The sequence below is a fragment of the Sciurus vulgaris genome (genome assembly GCF_902686455.1).
Source record: "Sciurus vulgaris genome assembly, chromosome: 14".
Taxonomy (NCBI): domain Eukaryota; kingdom Metazoa; phylum Chordata; class Mammalia; order Rodentia; family Sciuridae; genus Sciurus; species Sciurus vulgaris.
The window spans coordinates 6,107,871-6,127,452 of record NC_136475.1 but is presented as its reverse complement, the minus strand read 5'-3'; the positions used below and the strand labels follow the sequence as shown (position 1 = coordinate 6,127,452).

Below are 19,582 nucleotides of genomic sequence, written 5' to 3'. Positions count from 1 at the left end.
TGTGACAGTTGTGTATTGTGTGCATACCTGTGAGCAGGTGTGTGTGTGTGTGTGTGTGTGTGTGTTGGTCTTCCCAGGCCCCATCAGCAGGTGAGGGAGGCCCCTTCTCTTCCTGGGTCCCGCTCGCTCTGAACAGGCCTCAGCCAGGACTCCCTTGGTGTGGATCAGCCCTCAGTGCCCCTTGCCATGCTCTGGGAGGCACCACAGAGAGACCTGGTTTAGGGAAGGAGTCTCTGGCCCTCAGTTTCCTCCCCAGTACAATGTGATGACGTCTCATTCTGAGTTCCTGCTGGCTTTGAACGCCTCTGGGACTAGGAGGACTATTGGGTGTGACTCAGCCCTGCGGAGCTCCTGGGATGTGTGGGGACATGACTGCCAGGTGCTCATTTAACAGCTTAAGTCCAGGAGGTGAGACTCGAGGAGGCAGATGCTGCTGGGCAGACGAGTGGTGGCACAGCGTGCCCACAGACCCAGCGCGAGGACTCGGGGGGACCCCTGGAGGCTCTGGTGGTGGTGGTGGAGCTGGGTGCCCGCGGAGGGCTGGGACATGCCAAGCCTCGCCCGGCCTGCGTGATGCCAGCCCAACTGGTGGCAGATTTCTCAACAGGACAAATGAGACAGGAGCAAAGGGCTCCAGGCCACCCAGTGTGAGGGGAGAACGGGGGACTCGGAGCCAAGCAGGTGTGACCCCTAAGGCCAGCCTCTGAATCTCTCCCTTTCTCCTCCGCTGAAGCCTCCCTGGGCACCGTCTATATGAGCACCAGGAGGAGCACAGAAAAACTAGCCTGCAAGCAATGTGTGTGTGTGTGTGTGTGTGTGTGTGTGTGTGTGTGTGTGTGCGCGCGCCTGCACAATTGTGTCACACTGCACGGTACAGAGAGTGACCACAGGGGAGGTGGGGATGGAGAGTGGCGTGGGCGGGGACAGGACGCGCCCCTGGGCCTCAGATGTCCCCAGCTGATAGGACCCAGCCAAACCCTGAGGAAGGGAGCCTCCGTACCATATCTGTGCACTGTCGGGGGTGGGGCGGGGGTGGGGCTGGGGAGAGGGGTCCTGCCACACTTGGAAGCCTGGGAAGGCATGGTGAGCATGGGAGGTGTCTGGCCAGTGTTTGGATTGAATGGAAGTGGGCAGAGTGTCTCCCTAGCACTGGCACCGACAGCTCTGCCATGTTTTGCCCGCAGCTGGCCAACTGCCCCCAGGTGGAGCCCAGCGTAGATCATCAGGGAGCCAGGCTGCCCTTCTGGAACAGAGTACTCCAGGGATTTACGGGACTCCAGAAGGTCACTGAGTTTTATCTGCTCCTGGGGTGATGTGGTTGTGCAGGGTTGTGCTCAAGACAGATGACACTTTGTGCTGCCACCAACCAGGTTTCGGAGTTCCTTCCTTGTGTGGCCCCTGAGTTGATTCATCTGGCGACTCCCTCTCCTGGTTCCACGGTTGTTCCACGACTGGGAATCCTCCCAAGACTCCTGCACCCTGACCCAAGGGGTAGGCGATGCTCGGTTATGGACCTCTGCTTCCCTGGCCACAAATGCCTCCATCGTAGGCATGGCGCCCTGTGTGCCTGTTAGATCAAGTTGAACCGCTGACCCCCAGTTCCCGCTGCTTCCTGGGTGGATTCAGGGGTCACTTCCCACCATGGTGCTCCATCCAGTCTCATTCCTCTCCTTCCTCCCACTCAGTCATGGCTAATCACTGAACGGGTCCAGTAAGTGCCAGAGTCTCCCCATTGACACCATCTCCGTGTTTCTTTTTTGTTTTTTTGGTTTTTTTTCGGTGCTGGGGATTGAACCCAGGGCCTTGTGTTTGCGAGGCAAGCACTCTACCCACTGAGCTACATCCCCAGCCCCTCCATCTCCATTTTGATGCTGCTCAGGAATGAATCTCAGTGTTCGAGCAGGAGAGCAAAGCCCAAACCAGGGGCTGGTGTCCAGCTACTCAGAGAATTTTGAACGGACACCCAGGGTCTGCTGTCATATGAAACTGGATCATGGCTACACAAAGTAGGAACATCCAAGACAGAGGTGGTGGGTGCCTCCACAGTGTCCTGCAGTCCTGCCTTCCTGCACACGGCATCTCTGCGAATCCTGGGAGCTCGTTTTTACTCTAAGGCAGATTTTTCTAAGCCCCTAAAATACTCAGAAAGTCCATGGTCAGCCCACTCTATCAAAAGCCTAGTGCTCTCCCTGTGACTGGGTTTCCTGGTAAAGCCCCTTCTGTCTGGGGCTGTGGTTCCAGCTGACCATGGCCAAGGCACCTTGGCCTGGCACCACCCCAGTGTGTCCCTCATTTAACCCGCTGGGCCTATGATTTGGAACATGCAGAATATTTGAAATTCTCTCCAAAATTGTAAATGGAACAACATTTTGGTGTTGGGTTTCAAGTCATCCTTGACGAGTTTGCAGGAAATACCAAGACAATGGAGCCTTTGGACACATGCCCTTGCGACCACCTTCCCTGGGGACCTCCTTTGCTGGTGACCAGCTTCCCTGGTGACCACTGCAGGGAGTCAGAAAATTTCCTCCAGTGGTCACTATGTGACAGGTGAGGACGCTGGTTTCATTCATGTTACTTCCTAGAAACCCTGCAACACCCCCATATTTAACACAGATGAAGAAATCAGGCCCAGAGAGACAATTGACTTGCGTAAGGTCACACAGGGAGAAAACAGCAAGGCCAGGGTCAGCAACAAAGCCTTCGGGGTTTGTCTCCTCCTGCTGCCTGCACAGCAGGGGCAACAGGACCAGGATGCTGGCTGAGAGTCGTTCCACAAGGCCCACACCCTCTGGACCCCTCACAGCAGTCCCCAAGCATGTCCGGGAGGGGCAGCTCTGCTGTCCTCCTGGAAGGATCAAGAACTCACACACGCAGCCCCGGTGTGTGCAAACACACTGTCCACATGAGGACAGACTATTAAGCTGTTTCCCCATCGGATGCATCACCAGCCAGCTCTGGGACCTTTCTGCTGCGCTGGCCTGATGGTGACAATTTATCCCAGTGGACTAATTAGCACTAACTACCCAGGTCATGCCAAGGCCACTCAGGAGCGCAAGGGGAAAGACAGCACCAGTGACCACTGTGGCTGAAGCAAGGAGAAGAAAGAAAGAGCTGAAGGGAGGGAAGGAGGAAAATCTTCCTTTTCCGTCACTCTGCTTAAACCAAAGGCTGGCTTTCCCCTGAGGACTGTGCGGGGCCCAGGAGCCGGGCAGCTGCTCTCCATGGAAATGAACTCCTTGTCAACCTGGGGTCACAAAGTGAAGCTCTGCAGAGGCTGCACAGGAGCAGAGGCCTTGGCTTCCACTCTTGAGGAAAAGGGGCGCTGAGGAGGCTGCCCAGCTCCTGCCCCGCGCCTGGCTGGACCCTCAGCGCTGGCTCCCGGCAGTGGCAGGTCTTGCTGGCAACTCTGGCACTGATTCCATCCCAACAGTTCATCAGTGCCCGAAATGGACCAGGCAGGAAGGCTAAGTGTGACTTTGAATGCCAAGGGAGGGAATCAGGTTTCCTACAGAACTTCCACTGGTGACCCCAAGGGTGGCTCCTTTCTGGTCCAGGTGGGGACAAGGTAACCGTGGGGGCAATCTGCTAAAAGAAGGCCCCTCCTGCTGCCCTTCCAGTGACTGGTCAGCTCCTTCTGGTTCAGGGAGACTTCCAGGACAGCTGAGAGGTGGCCACTGCTTCTCCCTTTTCACAGATGGGAAGACTGAGAGTCATCTGAAAAGGTGATATATTTTAAGAAATTGCTAGAAAGGTAGGGACACTGACAAGGAAAACTAGCAGGAAGCCAAAGGTCCTGAAGGTCACTGCCGGCATAGGCACTGGGCCTCCTACCACAGGTGCTGGCAGAGGTTCCAGGGAGGTTGCAAGTACAGTCCACTCCCTGCCCGCCACTGCAGAGAGTTCTGGTCAGCTGGGCTCCGAGAGAACTGAGCCAGTGGAAAGGGAATTGGAGTCAGACTGACCTTTGAGCATCAAGTCTGACAAGAGCTGTACCTGCCTGGCAGGGTGTGAAAATGGAAGGACGTCGCGAATATGCCTGCTGTCCCCACCAGGCCACGGCTGGTCCTCGGAAGCCGTAACCACAGCCTCCAGCTGCTGCAAAGCCAGTAAGCACCAGGCGTGCTCCGCCGTACTGGACCGGCTGTCTTTCTTTGGATATAAAAGTAGCACAGGCAGATCAGGAAGGGCTGGGAAGTTGGCTGTGCTGAGCCCAGAAATATGTGGCATCTCCTGTGACATTTGGGACTATGGGGAATAAACACAGGAAAAGGACCCAAGTACCCAGGGGACCCTCAGTCTTGGTCATGCCTCAGAAAAGAGATGCTGGTTTCTATCGAGACCATTCCTGGGGAAGGACTCCCCCACTTGAAGTAAAGCCCAGACTCAGTGACATGAATTATGGGTTTAAAACAGAAAGGTTTTTCTGGCCAGTGGCTTGTCTAAGAGATAATTGCTCATCATGTCCCCATCTGGCCAAGGGACGAGTCTGGAGGGGCTTTTGGCAGCCCAGATGGGTTTGTCAGCCTAACTCTGGACCTGAGAAAATAATCATCAGCCCCAAAGATCTGCTTTAAAGTGTTATTACTGCAGAAGAATAAAGAGGGCGGATGCCTTTGCCTACCCTGCCCTGACCCAAGGGGCTGCATCCCAGGGGGCTGACGACAGATCGACAGATCGGCCTGGGAGAATGGAGCCTGCAGGACCCAGGAGACCCCTGGGCTGTGGTTCTCTATAACTCTTCCCCAAAGAGAACCACCTAGACCCCTGCTGGAAGCAGTAATGACTGTCCACCTTCCCTAGGCAGAACGTCTCCCAGCGCCCCTCCTCAAGTCAACCTGGCTTCAGGAGTTCCAGTGGGAACCAGACAGAATCCTTTCCTTCCAAGAACTCATTGGGGGTTCATCTCTGAAGGGGGTGGCAGCCGATGGGGGCCAGTTGCCTCAGCCTTGCCCCAAGTCTCAACAAAAGCAGATAATCTGCAATCTTGAATCAAGGTTCTCCTCTGCCCTCTGCACTTTAAATTTTTTTTTTTTTTCTTAAGAGAACTTGTTTCTTTTATCTTTTGGTTCTTCTGTACTCAGAATCACAGAGCTTAAAGCTTCTCAACTCAAATGAGAACTCTGGCACCTCTGGATTGCTAAATAGAGCAGCTTTAAAATGTGAGAACTGAAGACAGACCAACTGTGGCGAGAGAGAGTAAACACATCCATGCGTCAGTCAACCCTAGCAAGCGCCTCACTGAGATTACACACTGTAGTTCCTGCCTGAGCCGGGAGGATGCTCCTGCACTCTGGGGGGACCAGAACCACAAAGCAGCCTTCTCTGCTGCAGTTAGTCGTGCCCCCCAGCCAAAGAGTTAGGTGCTTTAGTTAAGTTAGAGTCTTTGACACAAGCTGCCGGCATGTTCCCCACGGATTGGGTTTTGTGTTTGGAAACGTACCAAGAGGAGAGAGGGACCAGCTTCATTCTTTCTTCTCTGGAGGGGGCTCCTCCCTTTGCCCCCAAGCTCTCTGTGAGCAGGTGAAACTTGGCAGTGAGAGAATTGGAATTTTTCACAAAATAGAATGTGGTAATGACATCATTTGATAGAAAAATTTGAGAAACTTTTCCTATGAAAAATATATGCTTCCCCCACACCCCTCCTGGACACACACACACACTCACACACAAATGTTTTTATGAGAACCAATTAATAAATGCTAATTCATCGCATATCTTCACTAAATTACTGTTCATTAATTGCAGGGGAATTTTCCCATTACTAAACTCTCCCTTGTGATTTTTTTTTGCATTATTTATAGATTTTTTTTTTCAGTTTCACTAATAGTGAGGTTGGTATGCGATATTATCGGCTGTTTGTACGTCTTAAATTTCTTTCATTTAAGATGTTTCCTCATTCTTTCAACTCCACATAATCTGGGAGAAACATCATTAAAAGGAGAAAAGATGTTATACATCAACGATGGAAACAGGGACTGGCTGAATTCAACCTGACAGGAGCCCGTCTCCTCTGTGTGATTGTGTTCCTCTCCTTCCAGGGCGCTGGAGTCTGGGTGCCTCCTCTTTGGATTAATGCGGGAATGTTCTCTGATGTCAGTAAGTCACACATCTAACTATGAAAAGACCACACATGTAACTAGAGACCAGGATCACCGAGGCTTTAATAATAAAATAAAAATAATACCCTCGAGTCCTTTAATCAGTCCTCAGAGCATAGTGTGTATTTTTCTTGCTTTCTTTCCATAAACCTTAAATCAAAACTTTGATGCCCAGATGCCCAATATCCCAACCAACTGACTTCCAAAGATTCTGCTTTGTTTTTTTTTTTTTTTTAAATATGTACATAGAAAAGTAGGGTTTGGTTACGGGTGGTGTAGGGGCTGTGGCAGAGGTTTTGTGTTCAAAAGCATATGTTTTGGAAGCAGGATTTTAATCTACTCAGTGACAAAGGTTCTGTGCACCTGGCTACCTTGTTTCTGAAGTAAGTGCTTCCTTTTCTCCGGCCACTTCTCCTCCCCTCCCCTCCCCCATTGCCTCCCTTTCACTGTCTTTTTCTCTGTATTCTTTCCCTTCTCTGGAACAGGAAAATGTTCTGGAGGATGTAAATGATTAAACTGTTTACACCAAGATTTAGGTATGAGGCAGCATGACACCATAAGTAAAGTTTCACCTTTATACCCAACTCCATCAATAATTAGAGAACGAGGGTGACCGTGGGTCAATCTTTCCTACAATTAGCTCCAGCGAAAAATGATTTCATTTATTCCGAGCATACCAAGTTCTATTGATTTTGCTTTTCATAAAAAAATAATTACAAAGCAGAGGAACTTCAAAATGAAGTTGGCATAGAAAGGGCTTGTGACTCTATCCGAGGGAACATGCATGCCCATAAAATGTCCACCCTGTTAGAACTGGAGTCGCGAAGTCGTAAACAGAAAGTTTTGATAAATTGTACTGTGTGCCCGCCTTTGAACCAAAATGTCTCTTAGTGATTAAAATCCCATGAGACTGATTTTTTGTTGTTTCCTTCACTTTCTTTGTCCTCTTTAGCCAAATCAGGCAGAGCCCTTTTGGGTGAAGGCTGATAAAATTAATTAACTTCCCTTCCACCCCAAAAAAGTCCCAAATAAATGCTTCCAATAGACATCAAAAAAGTGTCAATTAGAAATAATTACCTCTTATCAATCAGTGGGGCAATTAAAGTGACAAAGCTTGAAAAGATACTTATCTTTAAACTAATTCACAAGGTAGCTAAATTATCTCCTAATTAACTTGAATTGTGGAGGGTGGGAGGGCAGAGCATCTTGAAACAAAGATGAATAGAGGAACCCCAATACCTCTACATTCTTCCACACTATTTCTCCTCCTAAGACCTTCCTTCCAACCCAGGCAAGAAAGTTTTGGGGGAAAAAAATCTCCCCAAATGTATTTCTATTCCTTTTCTCCATTCTAAAGCCCAGAGAGGAAGGACCAGGGCTTTGGATCTTGGTCAGGGAATTTGGAGGCATGAGTTCCCCTGATCTTACTTCTCACTTTACTCCTTGAATGATCTATTTCCAGGGCCCCGGGGGAGAGGACTGTGGCAAGTTATTTCAAACCTAACTTTTAATGACAGTTTGCTTGCTTTTACTAAACTCTCTGCCTCATTGATAGGGTATTATTTACATTTTAATATCTACGAGGCCTTTATTATTTCTCATGCATCTCTGAATGTTTTAAAAAGGTTTTTGTTCTAGAAGATTTTGTTCCCTGATGCAACAAAAATCCCGACGGATGCTGACCTGCGCACATTAGAATAATTCCCTCGCACGATTCCTTTAGCAGAAAGTTACAGAAGACTCTACGATCTTGGCAAAGCAAGAGTAGCCAAGGATGAGGAGTGAGCCGCGGGGCTCTGTGAGGCAGAAGCCTCGCAGGAAACTTTCCTGGGATTATTGAAAAGGTACCCGGGGCCTCGTTCTCGCGAAAAGTCAAACAAACCAACGCTCTGGGGATAATTTAAATGGGAGCTCTCCACGTACATCGAACTCACAAATGGAGGTGGCTGAGGGGCATTGGGAAACTGCTAGAACCTAAAAGAGAATGGGCTTATAAAAACAAGATGGATCAGTTTATGAATTAGCTCTAAATATAGAGGACAGTGTCAAGTAAACTGATCAGAAAGATGGAAGGGCTCAGGTTTGCCAGAGAGAAGCTTCAGGAAAAAAAGGGGACAGACTCGAACCATTTGACTGTTTTGGTCGATTTTCTTCTTCTTCTAGCATTGAACTAATGAAGGAAGTTCTGTTCTCTCTCCCACCTAGCTTTTATTTCTTTATTTGTTTTGGGAAGTGAGTAGAAGCCCCTTTGACTCCCCAAGAGAAAAATAGCTGGCAGGGCCAGGGGCAGTTAGCTCCTCCCGGAAACTCAAGGGCAATTTACATCTGAGCTTATGAGAAAGCATTTTCTCATTTTGGGGACACAGCTTTATTGATCAAAAATAAAGTAAAAGTAAATGGTGCCTTTTATTTTTCCTTCTTTTATTCTCATTTATTCTGATGAGAGCCTACAAGATGAAATTAAGCAGTGGGTGCGGGGGCCAATAAGCCAGCTGAGGGCTTGTGACATCGTGTTATTTCTCCGCAAGGGTCACAGGGGAAGGGTCCCGCTCAGCCCGTTAAATTCGAGGTCCAGAGTACTCATTCCTCTTACCACCGCCCCGAAAGGTCAAGCGAAGGTCGAGGGGGAAAGACCGAACCTCAAAGGCGAGCCAGTGGCTAGGACCAGCCGGGCGGGCGTGGGATCGAGCACTCGGTACCGCGCGCTTGGCCTTCCAGGATTGTCCAGATCCCAAGGTAGTGGCGACGTCGCACAGTATCGGGGTTTGGCTAAAGACTGAGGGGCTAAAACCATGCCCTGCACTTAGAAAGTGGTCTAGGAGAGCGCTTGATTCCCAAGAGCAGACCGATGAGGGGTGCCAGGCACTTCCGCCTGGTTCCCGGCCTCGCCAAACCTGCGGCGCCCGAGAAGGGCAGCCAGGTCTCTACCCCGAGGTTCCAGAAGCTGCCCCGCGCCCGCAGGGGGCGGCCGTGATGTTCTGGCCCCACTTTCCGAAGGAAGTAGGGGACAGGGAGGGAGCATCCTGCTGACTCCGCTGCCTTTTCAGAGCGAACCCGGGTGAAAAACCTTTCGGCGCCGCAGGGGTTGCCGGCTCCCCTCCTAGTGGAGCCTCAGCGCTGGGACCAGAGGCTGCGCTGCACAGCCGGGTCCCGCGGCGCTCGCCGCTAAATAGAGATCTCAGCCGCGCGCCGCGCGCTCTCCGACCCTCCTTATTATAACAAATGTCCCGTTTGCCGAGCGGGACTTCATATTCTCAGAGAATTCATCTGAAATATTGATTTCCTCTCACTTCGCCGGCCCAAATCGATAGCGATGCGCCCTGGCCCCATAAATCGCCTTCCCTGCCGCTGGCCCGGCTCCATCCATCACCGAGGGTCTAGCCGCGCCTTCTCCGCTGTCTGCACTGGCTGCGCGTCTGGGTGGCCTTGTCCACCGCACCCAAGAGCCCGGACCCTGGGGGTCCTTCACGATACAGACCCCGCCCGGCTCCGGCCCGGAGCGGGGAGAGCAGGCACGGTGGCCTAGGAGCTCGGGCGCTTTTGAAGGCCCTGGGTCCCGGGCGCAGGTGGGGAGGGGGGTTCAGATCCGGGGGCAGCTTAGTCCTCACGAGCGAATGCCCCGCGCGCCGTCCCCGCCTGCTACGTGCCGGGCAAGAAAGAATCCCAGAGCACCGGAGTGCGCCGCCGGCTCCGGGCCTCCGACCGCAGGCTCCTCTCCCTTTGGCTTGAGATGCCAGGGGCTCCCGATCCTGCTAGGGGGTCTCCGACCGAGGACTGCGAGCACCCGGAGAGAGGGGCTTAGAGGTCGGGGGCAAGGAGCTTCAAGTCCAGCAGTCGCGGGGCTCAGGGCCTCAGAACACGCAGGATGTCCACCCTAGTGGGTCGTGCAAGACGGTCGTGGGACGCAGAGGACAACACTCGTGACCCCATATGAGAACCCCTCACCGCTCTGTGTTGTCCGCAGAAACCAAGGCCTAGGAGGGCGGCTCAGTGGGGCCCAGGGGGACCCGAGAACAGTGAGGCGACCCCGGCGGAGAGCCAGGCCCGAGGCATCCCCAGTTGCGTCCGCACGCAGGTGGGTCCCGCAAGCCCCAAGCGTAAGCTGCCGAGCCCCACCGACCCGAGCGCACGCACGGACGCACGGCGGCGCGGGGGGCTCGGGGGGTCCTACCGCGCCGCGTCCTTACCGGATCTGATGGAGTTGTGAGGCATGGCCGGGGAGTCGCTCGCAGCCTGCCGAACACTCGGGGCTTCCTTCACGCAGGTCCCAGCCGCACCCGCCGCCACGCCGCTGCCCTGCACAGACCCAGGGGAAGGGACGTAAGATTCGATGCCCTTAACCTTAGACCCCCCCCCAACAGGCCGTGGCCCTTAGACTTTCATCGAATGCCAGGAGTCGGAGTATTTGGGGATGAAGCGGGGCCAACCCCAGCCTGGCCTAGCTAACACGCCTGTCCGGTAGATGCGGGTTTGGAGATGCCCCGAAGAAGCCCCAAATCCCAGCCCGGTCCCTTTCCCTCCGCCGCCCAGCCTTATCCCGCTTAACTTGAGAGGGAAAAGCTGCCAGTCGGCCTGGGGCCCTCTCCGTTCTCGCATCCCCACTCTCGCTCAGCCAGCCCTCACCTCGCCCATGAGCCGCGTACCTGGCCGGCTGACCGCAGGCCCTCACTGCCTGGGTCCGCCCCCGAGGGTGCCCTGGGCCCGGTGTCTCTGCTCGTTCTGAAGTTTGTTCCCATCCACCCGGCATCGCCAACCGGTTTTATCCCGCCCAGGCTCTGGGAGATGGGTCTGGCGAGGCTCGCAGGCCGCGGATTGGCTGGCTGGGTGCAGGGGGGTGCGGGAAGGGGAGGATTTTGCAAGGGGGACATGGCTGAGTGGACTCAGGAGTTAGAAACATTCGCTGGAGCTTCTGTTTCCAGTGGAGGGAAGAGAGCGAGGCAGCTGAGCCCTAAGTCGGCAGGCCTGGAAATGCTGGAGGAGTAGGAGATGGAGGCCTCAGCGGAGGGCAAGGTCCTCGGGGCCTCCCAAGTCGCTGACCACCAGCGTGAGAGGCAGACGTGACACCTGTGGCCCTCCTCTCCCCTCCGTCTGCTCACTGGGAAGCAGTCCTTCCTTTCCTTGTCTGGAGAGAACTTTTGTTTTGGGGCCCAGTTCTCTCCCTAGAAGCCTGTTCACGGTGCCACAGGCAAGAAGGCCCCATCTTCTCAGCCTGCTGTGCACCTCTTCCAGGGCAGGCTCCTGACCAGCTCTGAAACCTGGCCTCTGGGCTGCAGAGGCAGGAGCCACACCTGTGTTAGGAGCTTAAAGAATGGTCCCATTGCCCAGGCCAGGGGACTCCTTTCTCCTGAACACATGCACAACCACCTGCCCCCTTTCCTGATCCTTGAGGATTTTGAACTTGAGGAAAGAGTTTAGAGAAAGAACAGTGAGGGCCTAGATTTCACCTCCTCCCGGAAGGGCCTTAGAAAGGGACAGGGCTGAGCCAAACTCTGTCCTTGTTTGCAGGACTCAACAGCCTCTGCCACGTGGGGTCTGGATGTAGACAAGGAGGGGTCCCTTGCGTAGGAAGAGAGTTGCTTGGTAATGGCAAAAGCTGCCCCTCCTTCTTTGTAGTTCTCCTCTCTCTCAGGGAGTCAGGGTACGTGGCAAGTTGTGAGTATGTCTGGACAGGTGTCCTGGAGCACCCTCAGGCCCGCAGGGTAAAGCTGGGCGCTCCCTGCCTTCAGCAGAATCTCTGGCCGAGACAGCTGCAGAACAGCCCTGTGGGTCTGAGCCACTGTGGCTAAGGTGCTGGGGCGAATTGAAAGGAAGTAAAGGGGCAGAGTAGCTGAGGGGTGTGTGCATGGGTGTGTGTGTGCGCGTGTGTGTGAGTGAGAGAGAGAATGTGTGTGTATGAACACTCACAACTTTTCTTAATTAAAAAAAAGATGATTTACTACTTCCTTCCACCCAGCCTTTTTCATTTCTTTTTTTTTTTGGGGGGGGGGGTGGTACCAGGGATTGATCTCAGGGACACTCAACCACTGAGCCACACCTCCAGCCCTATTTTATATTTTATTTAGAGACAGGATCTCCCTGAGTTGCTTAGTACCTCATTTTTGCGGAGGCTGGCCTCCTGAACCCCTGGGATTACAGGTGTGTGGGCCCCTGCACCCAGCTTCTCATTTCTTGATTTAGGAGAAATTCATTTTGTGAAAGAAAAAGAAAGAATCTGTGTGTCCCTAAATGGGATCCTTCACATTTGTAAAGGGCTCTCAGTGAAAGTAATTGGTGCTTTATTATTTTTAAATGTTTCTCCCGAATTGTTCTTTAAAATTCTCTGTGGCTTTTAAAGGTTAGGATTCTCAGCTTCTCTGGTCAGACCCCTTGGAGAGAGAAGAATGGAAATGCCTTTTGATGTAGGTCCCATGGACCCCACTGGCCGATACCACTCGGATCCCTGCCCCTGCCCACTGTGGGGGAGCCCGGTGGGGGGGTGGACACCACAGCAGAGACTCTGGTCACCATCACCCAAGCTCTCTTCCTACTAGGGAGGCAGTGCCCGAGGGAGAGTCTCACGTCCTCATCCAAACAGTTCTGAAAACCTTGGCTGCTCCACCCAAGCCAAGGACGGGAAGACACCATGAGTTCAAACTCATCATCCATTCCAGCAGCGAGTGCTCTTTTCACGACCAATAAAACAAGTCCCCGGCCCTCCCTTGCTTTTGGGCAAAGTTCTCAAAGAGCAAAACCAGAAAGTTATTATTAAGACATTCCTGTCCCATTTGTGAACTCATTTTACAAAATCACTTTAATGAAACTTAACTTGCAACTGTGCCGAGCTACCTGCTCAAGGAAAAGCCACACCACCCACACACCTTGCCAGTACCCTTCCTGCAAAATGCAGGTGCCATCGCAGAGGACTGGGAGGACAGGCAGCAGAGAGCATACAGAACCTGTGAGCAGGAGGGACACAGCGATCCCTGCTGCAGAGTCACACACAACGGCTTTGTATCCTGAGTGCCGCTGGAAATCGGATCTGGGCTGCCTGGTACTTCCTGAGCCCTGAGTCTCAACTGGGTACCCCACCTCTGTCTCTCTGTCACCAGTCCCCTCCTGATGAAATAAAATGGTTTGAAATACATTTTTTAGAAATGTCTTTAACCAGAGTTTGTCTTCAAACTTTTAAAAAAATCTCAGGTCTCCCTTCTCAAGACTTGATAGGACATTTCAAAGTACATTTGTACCGACTATCCATTCAGTGGAAATGGAGAACTCACTTTTTGAAACTAACATTCCTCCTCCTTTCAGACTCCATGCCCACAAGGACTTCCTGCCAAATGATCAGTTGGTTGGTGACCTGTGGTTTAAAGCCAGTTGCAATTGTTTTTTTAACTGGGTGTTTTTCTGAGAAAATTTAATTTGTTGTTAATGTTTAAATGCAAAAGTAGAGGAAAGAATTAATCTGGCTTGCCAGAATAATCTGGTGACCAGATCTGACTGTTTTTCTGTGGAGATGAATATTCTTTTCAGGTTTACCTTTTTGAGAATCCCACATAACTGCCTGACTCCAATTTTTGAGTTTGCATAATATTCTGTGGCTTTTAAATGATGTGTTGATCTGCTGGGCTTCCAAAAAATGATCTTTCCAGGGTTCAGCTGAAATTCACTGCCCTGCTGATACAGCGATGAACTCTCTGGTTTGCCCTAGATGAAACCAAGGGCCTTCACTAGATAGGAGATTTCCAGTGCTGAAACTGGGGCTCTCCTAGGCTGAGCTAGTTATCATAGTTGATCAAAACTGGGGAGGGGGGACTTTGGGTCAGAATTTCAACTGACTATTAGGTGAGGGTGCAGGTGGGACCACCTGCTGGCTTAGGTGACTGGGCTTCTTCTACTCCAGCATCATGTCCACCTCACCTCCAGGTAACTCGGGAGGAATCTTGAGGTCACCTCCTCCCCTGTGACCTGTGTGGACTTCTCAGCACCAGTCTTGGAGGAGACCCGCTCCAAGGATCCTTCCTGCTCACCTGCCCTGTCACCTTCCCTATGTGAACCCTTCCCGGGACTAAGGTGCGTCTCCTAGGGTGAATCAGCAGGCGGGCGTTTCTGCGCTGACTGTGTGAAACAGGCCCACGCCTTCTCTCCGGTCCTCGATGGCCTCTCTGCACCTGTGGGTGCAGGTGGTGGGCCCGGGAGGGCAGGAACTACCTCATGGCTTTGTTGTGAGATGAATAGTGCGATGGACGTGGAGGCCCTTTGAAAACTACAGCTCTGTACAAAAGTTAATTATTATTAGACAACAAAGGCAGGGGCAGAACTCCAAGAAGGGCAGAGTTAAACCTTCTTGAACGTTTTGCTGTACAAATTGGTTCTTTTAATCCTTCCCCTGAAGCATGGCAAGTTGTCCCCAAACTCCCTGAGCCTCTGCGCGAGCGCCCTTGGAGAGGAGGGGCCGGGGGTGCATGTGGGCGCAGGACTGGGTGCAGGGCTGCAGTAGCAGGCGTCCCAGGTGAGCGGTGAACATCCCTGGGCCCCAGTCAGGAGCTGCTGGTGGCAGAAGGGAAGGACCTGCAAGGGGCACCAGCAGAGCTTCATGCCCTGGACGTCCATGTTCTGTAGAGTGTGGAAGTGCCCGCCTCGGCCCCCTGGGATTTCCACCCTGTCCCCATTCTCAGGAAATGGCGATAGTCTGCCCAGGGGCCTCCAGGTGGCTGTGCCTGAGAATCAATTCATTAATTACTTCTGTCCCCCCATCCCTCAGGCTTCCAAAACACAGAAAGAGAAGCACAGATCCTGGCAGGTCACAGGAAAGGGGCAGCGGCTGCAGAAGGCAGTTTGGAAAAAGCCACCCTTGGCCCTCATCCAGTCGGGCAGGGCTGCCAGATGTGACCTGGTGCACGTGGCTCTTGGGCTCCTTGCCACCACGCTATCCCCTTGGCAGTGGCTGCCTGGGTTGCTGGAGGAGAACCTGGTGCTTCCAGGGCAGGGGAGGAAAAGCCCCACTGGGGAGGCAGAAAGGAAGGTGACAGCAGAGAAGCTGGGGAACGTCTAGAGGGGACACCACAGGTCCATCTTCTGCTCTAGCCATGGTACCTCCTACACAGCTGTGGGTCCTGAAGTAGGACCTGTTTGCACGTTCTTTGGCATATGAGACAACTGAGGCCCAGGAAGCTTGTATGGCCAGGTCTCCCAGTGGGAGGTGTGCCAGATAGGCACCAGTGACCCTACTGACCCTGGGCCTCACCTTAGGTGCTGGAAATTCTGCTCACCCCAGCCGGCTCCTCCCCCTTGCACATACACCCCTTCTACTTAGTAAGGAAGGTTCTGGAACTCAGGGAGTGGCTGGGTGAGGTCAGACCCCTGTGGCCAGAAACTTTCCCTGCCACAGGAGGGCAGAGAGCTCACTGAACAGGAATGCCCGCCCCTCGATGAGGCCTCTCGGACCAGCTCAGAGCAGCAGGAGTCAGGGACAGGAACCCTCTCCTGCTGGGCCCAGGGCATTGGGGGAAGTGCCCAGGAGAAACGCCCAGGCCAGGGCTTTTCACCTGGACTCAGGGCTGGCTTTGCTCTCTGTGGCCCTGCAATGCCAGAGGTTCCTGCTCCTGCACAAACCACCCAGCGGGATGTGCCCTCCCCAGCTCCCGGCAGTGCCCAGGGTCCTGGAGAAGGACCAGAGACCCTGGAGGCTGGGGAGGGAGGCAGAGGGAATGGAGAAGAGGCTGAGGGATGAGGACTCAGTAGATTAAGCTGCCCTTTGCCCTAGCCTTCTCTTGCTCCTGGCACCTTATGAGCATAGCCGTCTTAGTGCCTTGTCCCCTCCCCTGTGGGCCAAGGCTCCCTTGCACACGGTCTCCTGCCAGTTACACCAAGTGTGTCAGGTTGTGCACTCTACAGCCCCTGCCTTCCCTGTGTTTGGAGGAGCAGCCTTGGGGCTTAGGGCTTGGGACCCCCCGTTTTTCTCCTGTGTCCCAGTCGCTACCTTTGCTGTTCTGCAGCCCCCGCACCACCCTCTTGAGGGATTGCTAAGCAGGGCATTCCCTCCCCAAACACCAGCCACCACCAGGTACTAACAAGTGCCAGGGACTGAGAGTGCCTGCCATAGAGCCCTGTCTGTTTTCCACGCCAGGGAAGCCAGATGTGTGGGCAACCGGGCATTGCCGTGCTCTGGGTAACTCAGTGTTGAGCGGTAGAATCAAGGTCTGGTCTCAGGTCCATCCGATACCTGGGCTACCATGGCCTCCACTATGCCAGGGGCTGTCCCAGGGCAGACACCTGTGAAACTCTAAGGAACCTACTGGATCAGGCAGAAAGTAAACTAGAAAAGAGTGTCCTTTCTGGGCCCCCGTGGTGTTGAGACACCTGTCCCAGGGCAGGGCTGTGGGCCTGGTGTGTTCCCTTCACTCGGTCCACCATTTTCTGTCATTTCATAGATTTCCAAATCTTCAGTTGTGAGAATTTAGTTTTCCAACTAAAATCACTTCCTTCCGTCTCACTCCAGTGGAGAGAGGCCAGACTACGGAGAGACAGGTCTCTTCCCGCTGGGTCCCGGCACTTGCTTTTCCATCTTGAATAGAAGGTGTAGGGGTCACGACTGAATTCCGACACCACCTGGACTGGCTGTGTGACCCCCTGCCGTTGTCCCAGCTTCTGAGTTGAAGTGCTGAGGTCTGAAGAGTGAGACCGAGGGAGCTTTCTTGGACGATATCATGACGACCAAGCCCGACTGGGTGCTGGAGCGGGTGCTTGACCAATGCTGATGACTGAAAGTGGAAGAGGTCAGGACTCTTCACTCTAGAGCCCGAGAAGTTGTGAGCTGAAGGTACCTGCGTTCAAACGCCTGTGAGACTTGGAATGTGTGATACAGTCCTGCCATGAGCTGTGTGGCCTTGGGGGAGTCACTCATCCCCTCTTGTTTCTTCGGTTCGTCATGCTTAGTAAAAACGAATGCATATACTATTCACATTCACCAGCAGGGCGGTGTGAAAGGATCAGGAGACCGTGGTAGAGAAAGTGAGGGAGGACGAATGGCAGGGTCCTCTTACCAGAAAGGCTTTTCTTTTTCCTCCTACCGTCTCCCTTTCCGTGTATTTAGCTGTGCAAATGATAACTGAGCATCTACTAAGTGCTGGGCACTTAGCTAGGACCTGGGAATATGATGGTAGCCAGAACAAGAATCATGTTCTCATGGAGCAAGTTGACAGGTCTTGCAGGGGGTCCAGCATGTGCTGTGGTGGGTGGAAGTGGAGAGAAGGACCCCTGGGAGCAGAGACAGGGTGCCTCATGGAGTCTTGGCTATTTAGAAGAAGGGGCCTCTAAGTAGAGACCGGGAGGAAGAGCTGTCTTGGGTTTCAGATCCTGCCCTGTCATGGACGCTGAGGGCACCTGTGTGACTGGGTAGCATGGAGTTGTGCAGAGTTTCAGTCTTCAACGCAGGACAAGATTGGTACAATCGGGCTGGCCAGACTGTGGGAACTTGGAAGGCTGCTCAGCCTACCTGGGCCTCAGTCGCCCCATGTCTGCACAGAAGGAGAAAGAGAATCACTTCCTCCGTCTATCTTGAGCAAAGCTATTCAATAGCTCCACACAATGTTTTCTCTTTTAAATAAAAAGTGCCTGAGGACATCCTCCTCTTTAATCCCATTGGGCTGGCTCCTGTGATACAGTGTGCGTGAAAGTACTTTGAGCCAGGCATAGTGGCACACGCCTGTCATTCCAGTGGCTTGGGCGGCTGAGGCAGGAGGATTTGGAGTTCAAGGACAACCTCAGCAACTTAGCGAGGCCCAAATCAACTCAGGAAATCCTGTTTCTAAATAAACTACCAAAAAAAAAAAAGGGCTGGGGATGTGGCTTGGTGGTTAAGCACATCTGGATTCAACCCCTGGTACAAAAAATAAAAATAAATAAAAAGAAAGCACTTTGAAACCCACAATTGTGCTAATGCTGTTCTCAGGTATGCCCTACAGTGAAGAGGTAGCATCGTACACCCGTGGACACCTTTAGGACACAAGTCAGTACCTCTGTGTGTCACTAAGCATTGCTGTGTGTCTACCATGTGACACATGCCGGATGCTTTATTTACGAATATATATAAAGTGTACCGTGCAGCAGGGCAAGAGTTCCTGACTATTCCAAGTCACGTCCAGTGCTCCGAAACTCACTGGGCTCCACCAGCCAAGCTCCCCACAGCCTGTGCGGCTTCCTCCTGACCGTTTCCTTCCTAGCGCTGCTCTCTATTCTGCTTCGCCACACGACTTGCTCTCTTGCTGGTCCCCGTGCTGTTGTCCCCTCTGGGTGCCCCCCCGTTGGCCTCCTCCCTGACCCTCCGAGCCGCGTTCAATTCCCCTTCGTGACTGCTCCTCCCACCAGCTCTGGCACCCGCCGCCCCCCCCCCCTTACAACTGCCGCCTGCTTTATTCTCTCTACCGCCGAATATTCCACTTGCTCATCTCTTTGCCGCCTCTCCCCCCCAGTAGGTGAGTGTCGTGAGGGCAGGGGCTTCTTGACAGTTCTGCCTTTCTGTCCTGGTGCCGAGAACAGCTGCTCGAGGGGACACACGCATATGTGTTCCACAGGAGGCTGTGAGTGGCCAGGGCGATTGCAGGACTGTGCTGTGATGTCCTGGTGCTGGGCACTGGGTTGCAGCAGCAGCAAGGCAGAGTGCGTCTGTGTTCCCGCCATGCGCGGCAGACAGTGGGTGAAGCAGGACCAAGTGGGGCTTAGCTTTTTACCTGGGGATGTGACCCGCCTCTTCCTTGCTGAGGAGACCTTGGGTGGGAGCTGGGCACAGCCAGGGCTGGGGTCAGGGAGGTGGCCATTACCACGTTCCAGGGCCACGGGAGACAGCCAGACCTCCCTCCTCCCTCCTGACACTCCCAATCTCTGGGCAAAGGTCACAGCACCTGCTGCCCGGGGAACATGTGACCACTGGGTTAGAACAGCCTGCACAGTCGGGTCGTTGTGCTAAAACACGCAGGTCTCTGTGCCAAGCCACGCCTCATCCAGCGCTCCAGGCCTCTTAGGCCCTGATCCGCAGGGTCCCCAAACTGGGGCGGAGTATCCACCTGGCCCTGGGGGAGGATGAGCTGTCTTCTCAGGGACTCGTGGTGGGGAGCAGAGGGAGAGGGAGAAATAAGGCCATCTGGCTTCAGGCCTTACGAGGAGCCATGGACACAGGACCATTGGTTTTGATTCTTGGTGACACTTTGGCAGCGACTGTTGGCCATGGTCCTCCGACGTTTGCTCCGGTGGCAAAGACGCTGAGTCTGTTAATGGACTTGTTTAGAAGTCCAAAGGTTTCCCTCCGGTCCCGACTGGGTCCATAAATTCCCAGCAAGTCACTGCCCCATTCTGGGAGGAGGACCTGCCTTCACACAACTGTCCTCAGCAGGCAAGGATTGGGGCTAGCGAGCTCTGGGTGACCCTGGCCCGGGTCAGTGAGGGAACTTCTGGAGAGGGAGGCTGGGCAGGGAGGGAGCATATCCCGGCTTCCCACTTGAAAGCCA

At 53.4% G+C, this 19,582-nt stretch overlaps 1 protein-coding gene across 6 annotated transcripts in view; it reads right to left on the bottom strand.

Moving 5' to 3' along the window:
- The window catches only part of PAX8 (paired box 8), a 52,431-nt gene extending 41,548 nt beyond the window's left edge, over nt 1-10,883 (bottom strand). For all 6 annotated transcript variants that reach the window (XM_079111296.1, XM_079111298.1, XM_079111300.1 and 3 more), the window contains exons 1-2: nt 10,742-10,883; nt 10,286-10,394 (exon numbers count right to left, since the gene is read on the bottom strand). In XM_079111296.1, coding sequence (XP_078967422.1) covers nt 10,286-10,394; nt 10,742-10,834 — 202 coding nt within the window. In that variant the 5' untranslated portion in view covers nt 10,835-10,883. The remainder of the gene's footprint in view (nt 1-10,285; nt 10,395-10,741) is intronic.
- Nucleotides 10,884-19,582: the final 8,699 nt, after the last annotated feature.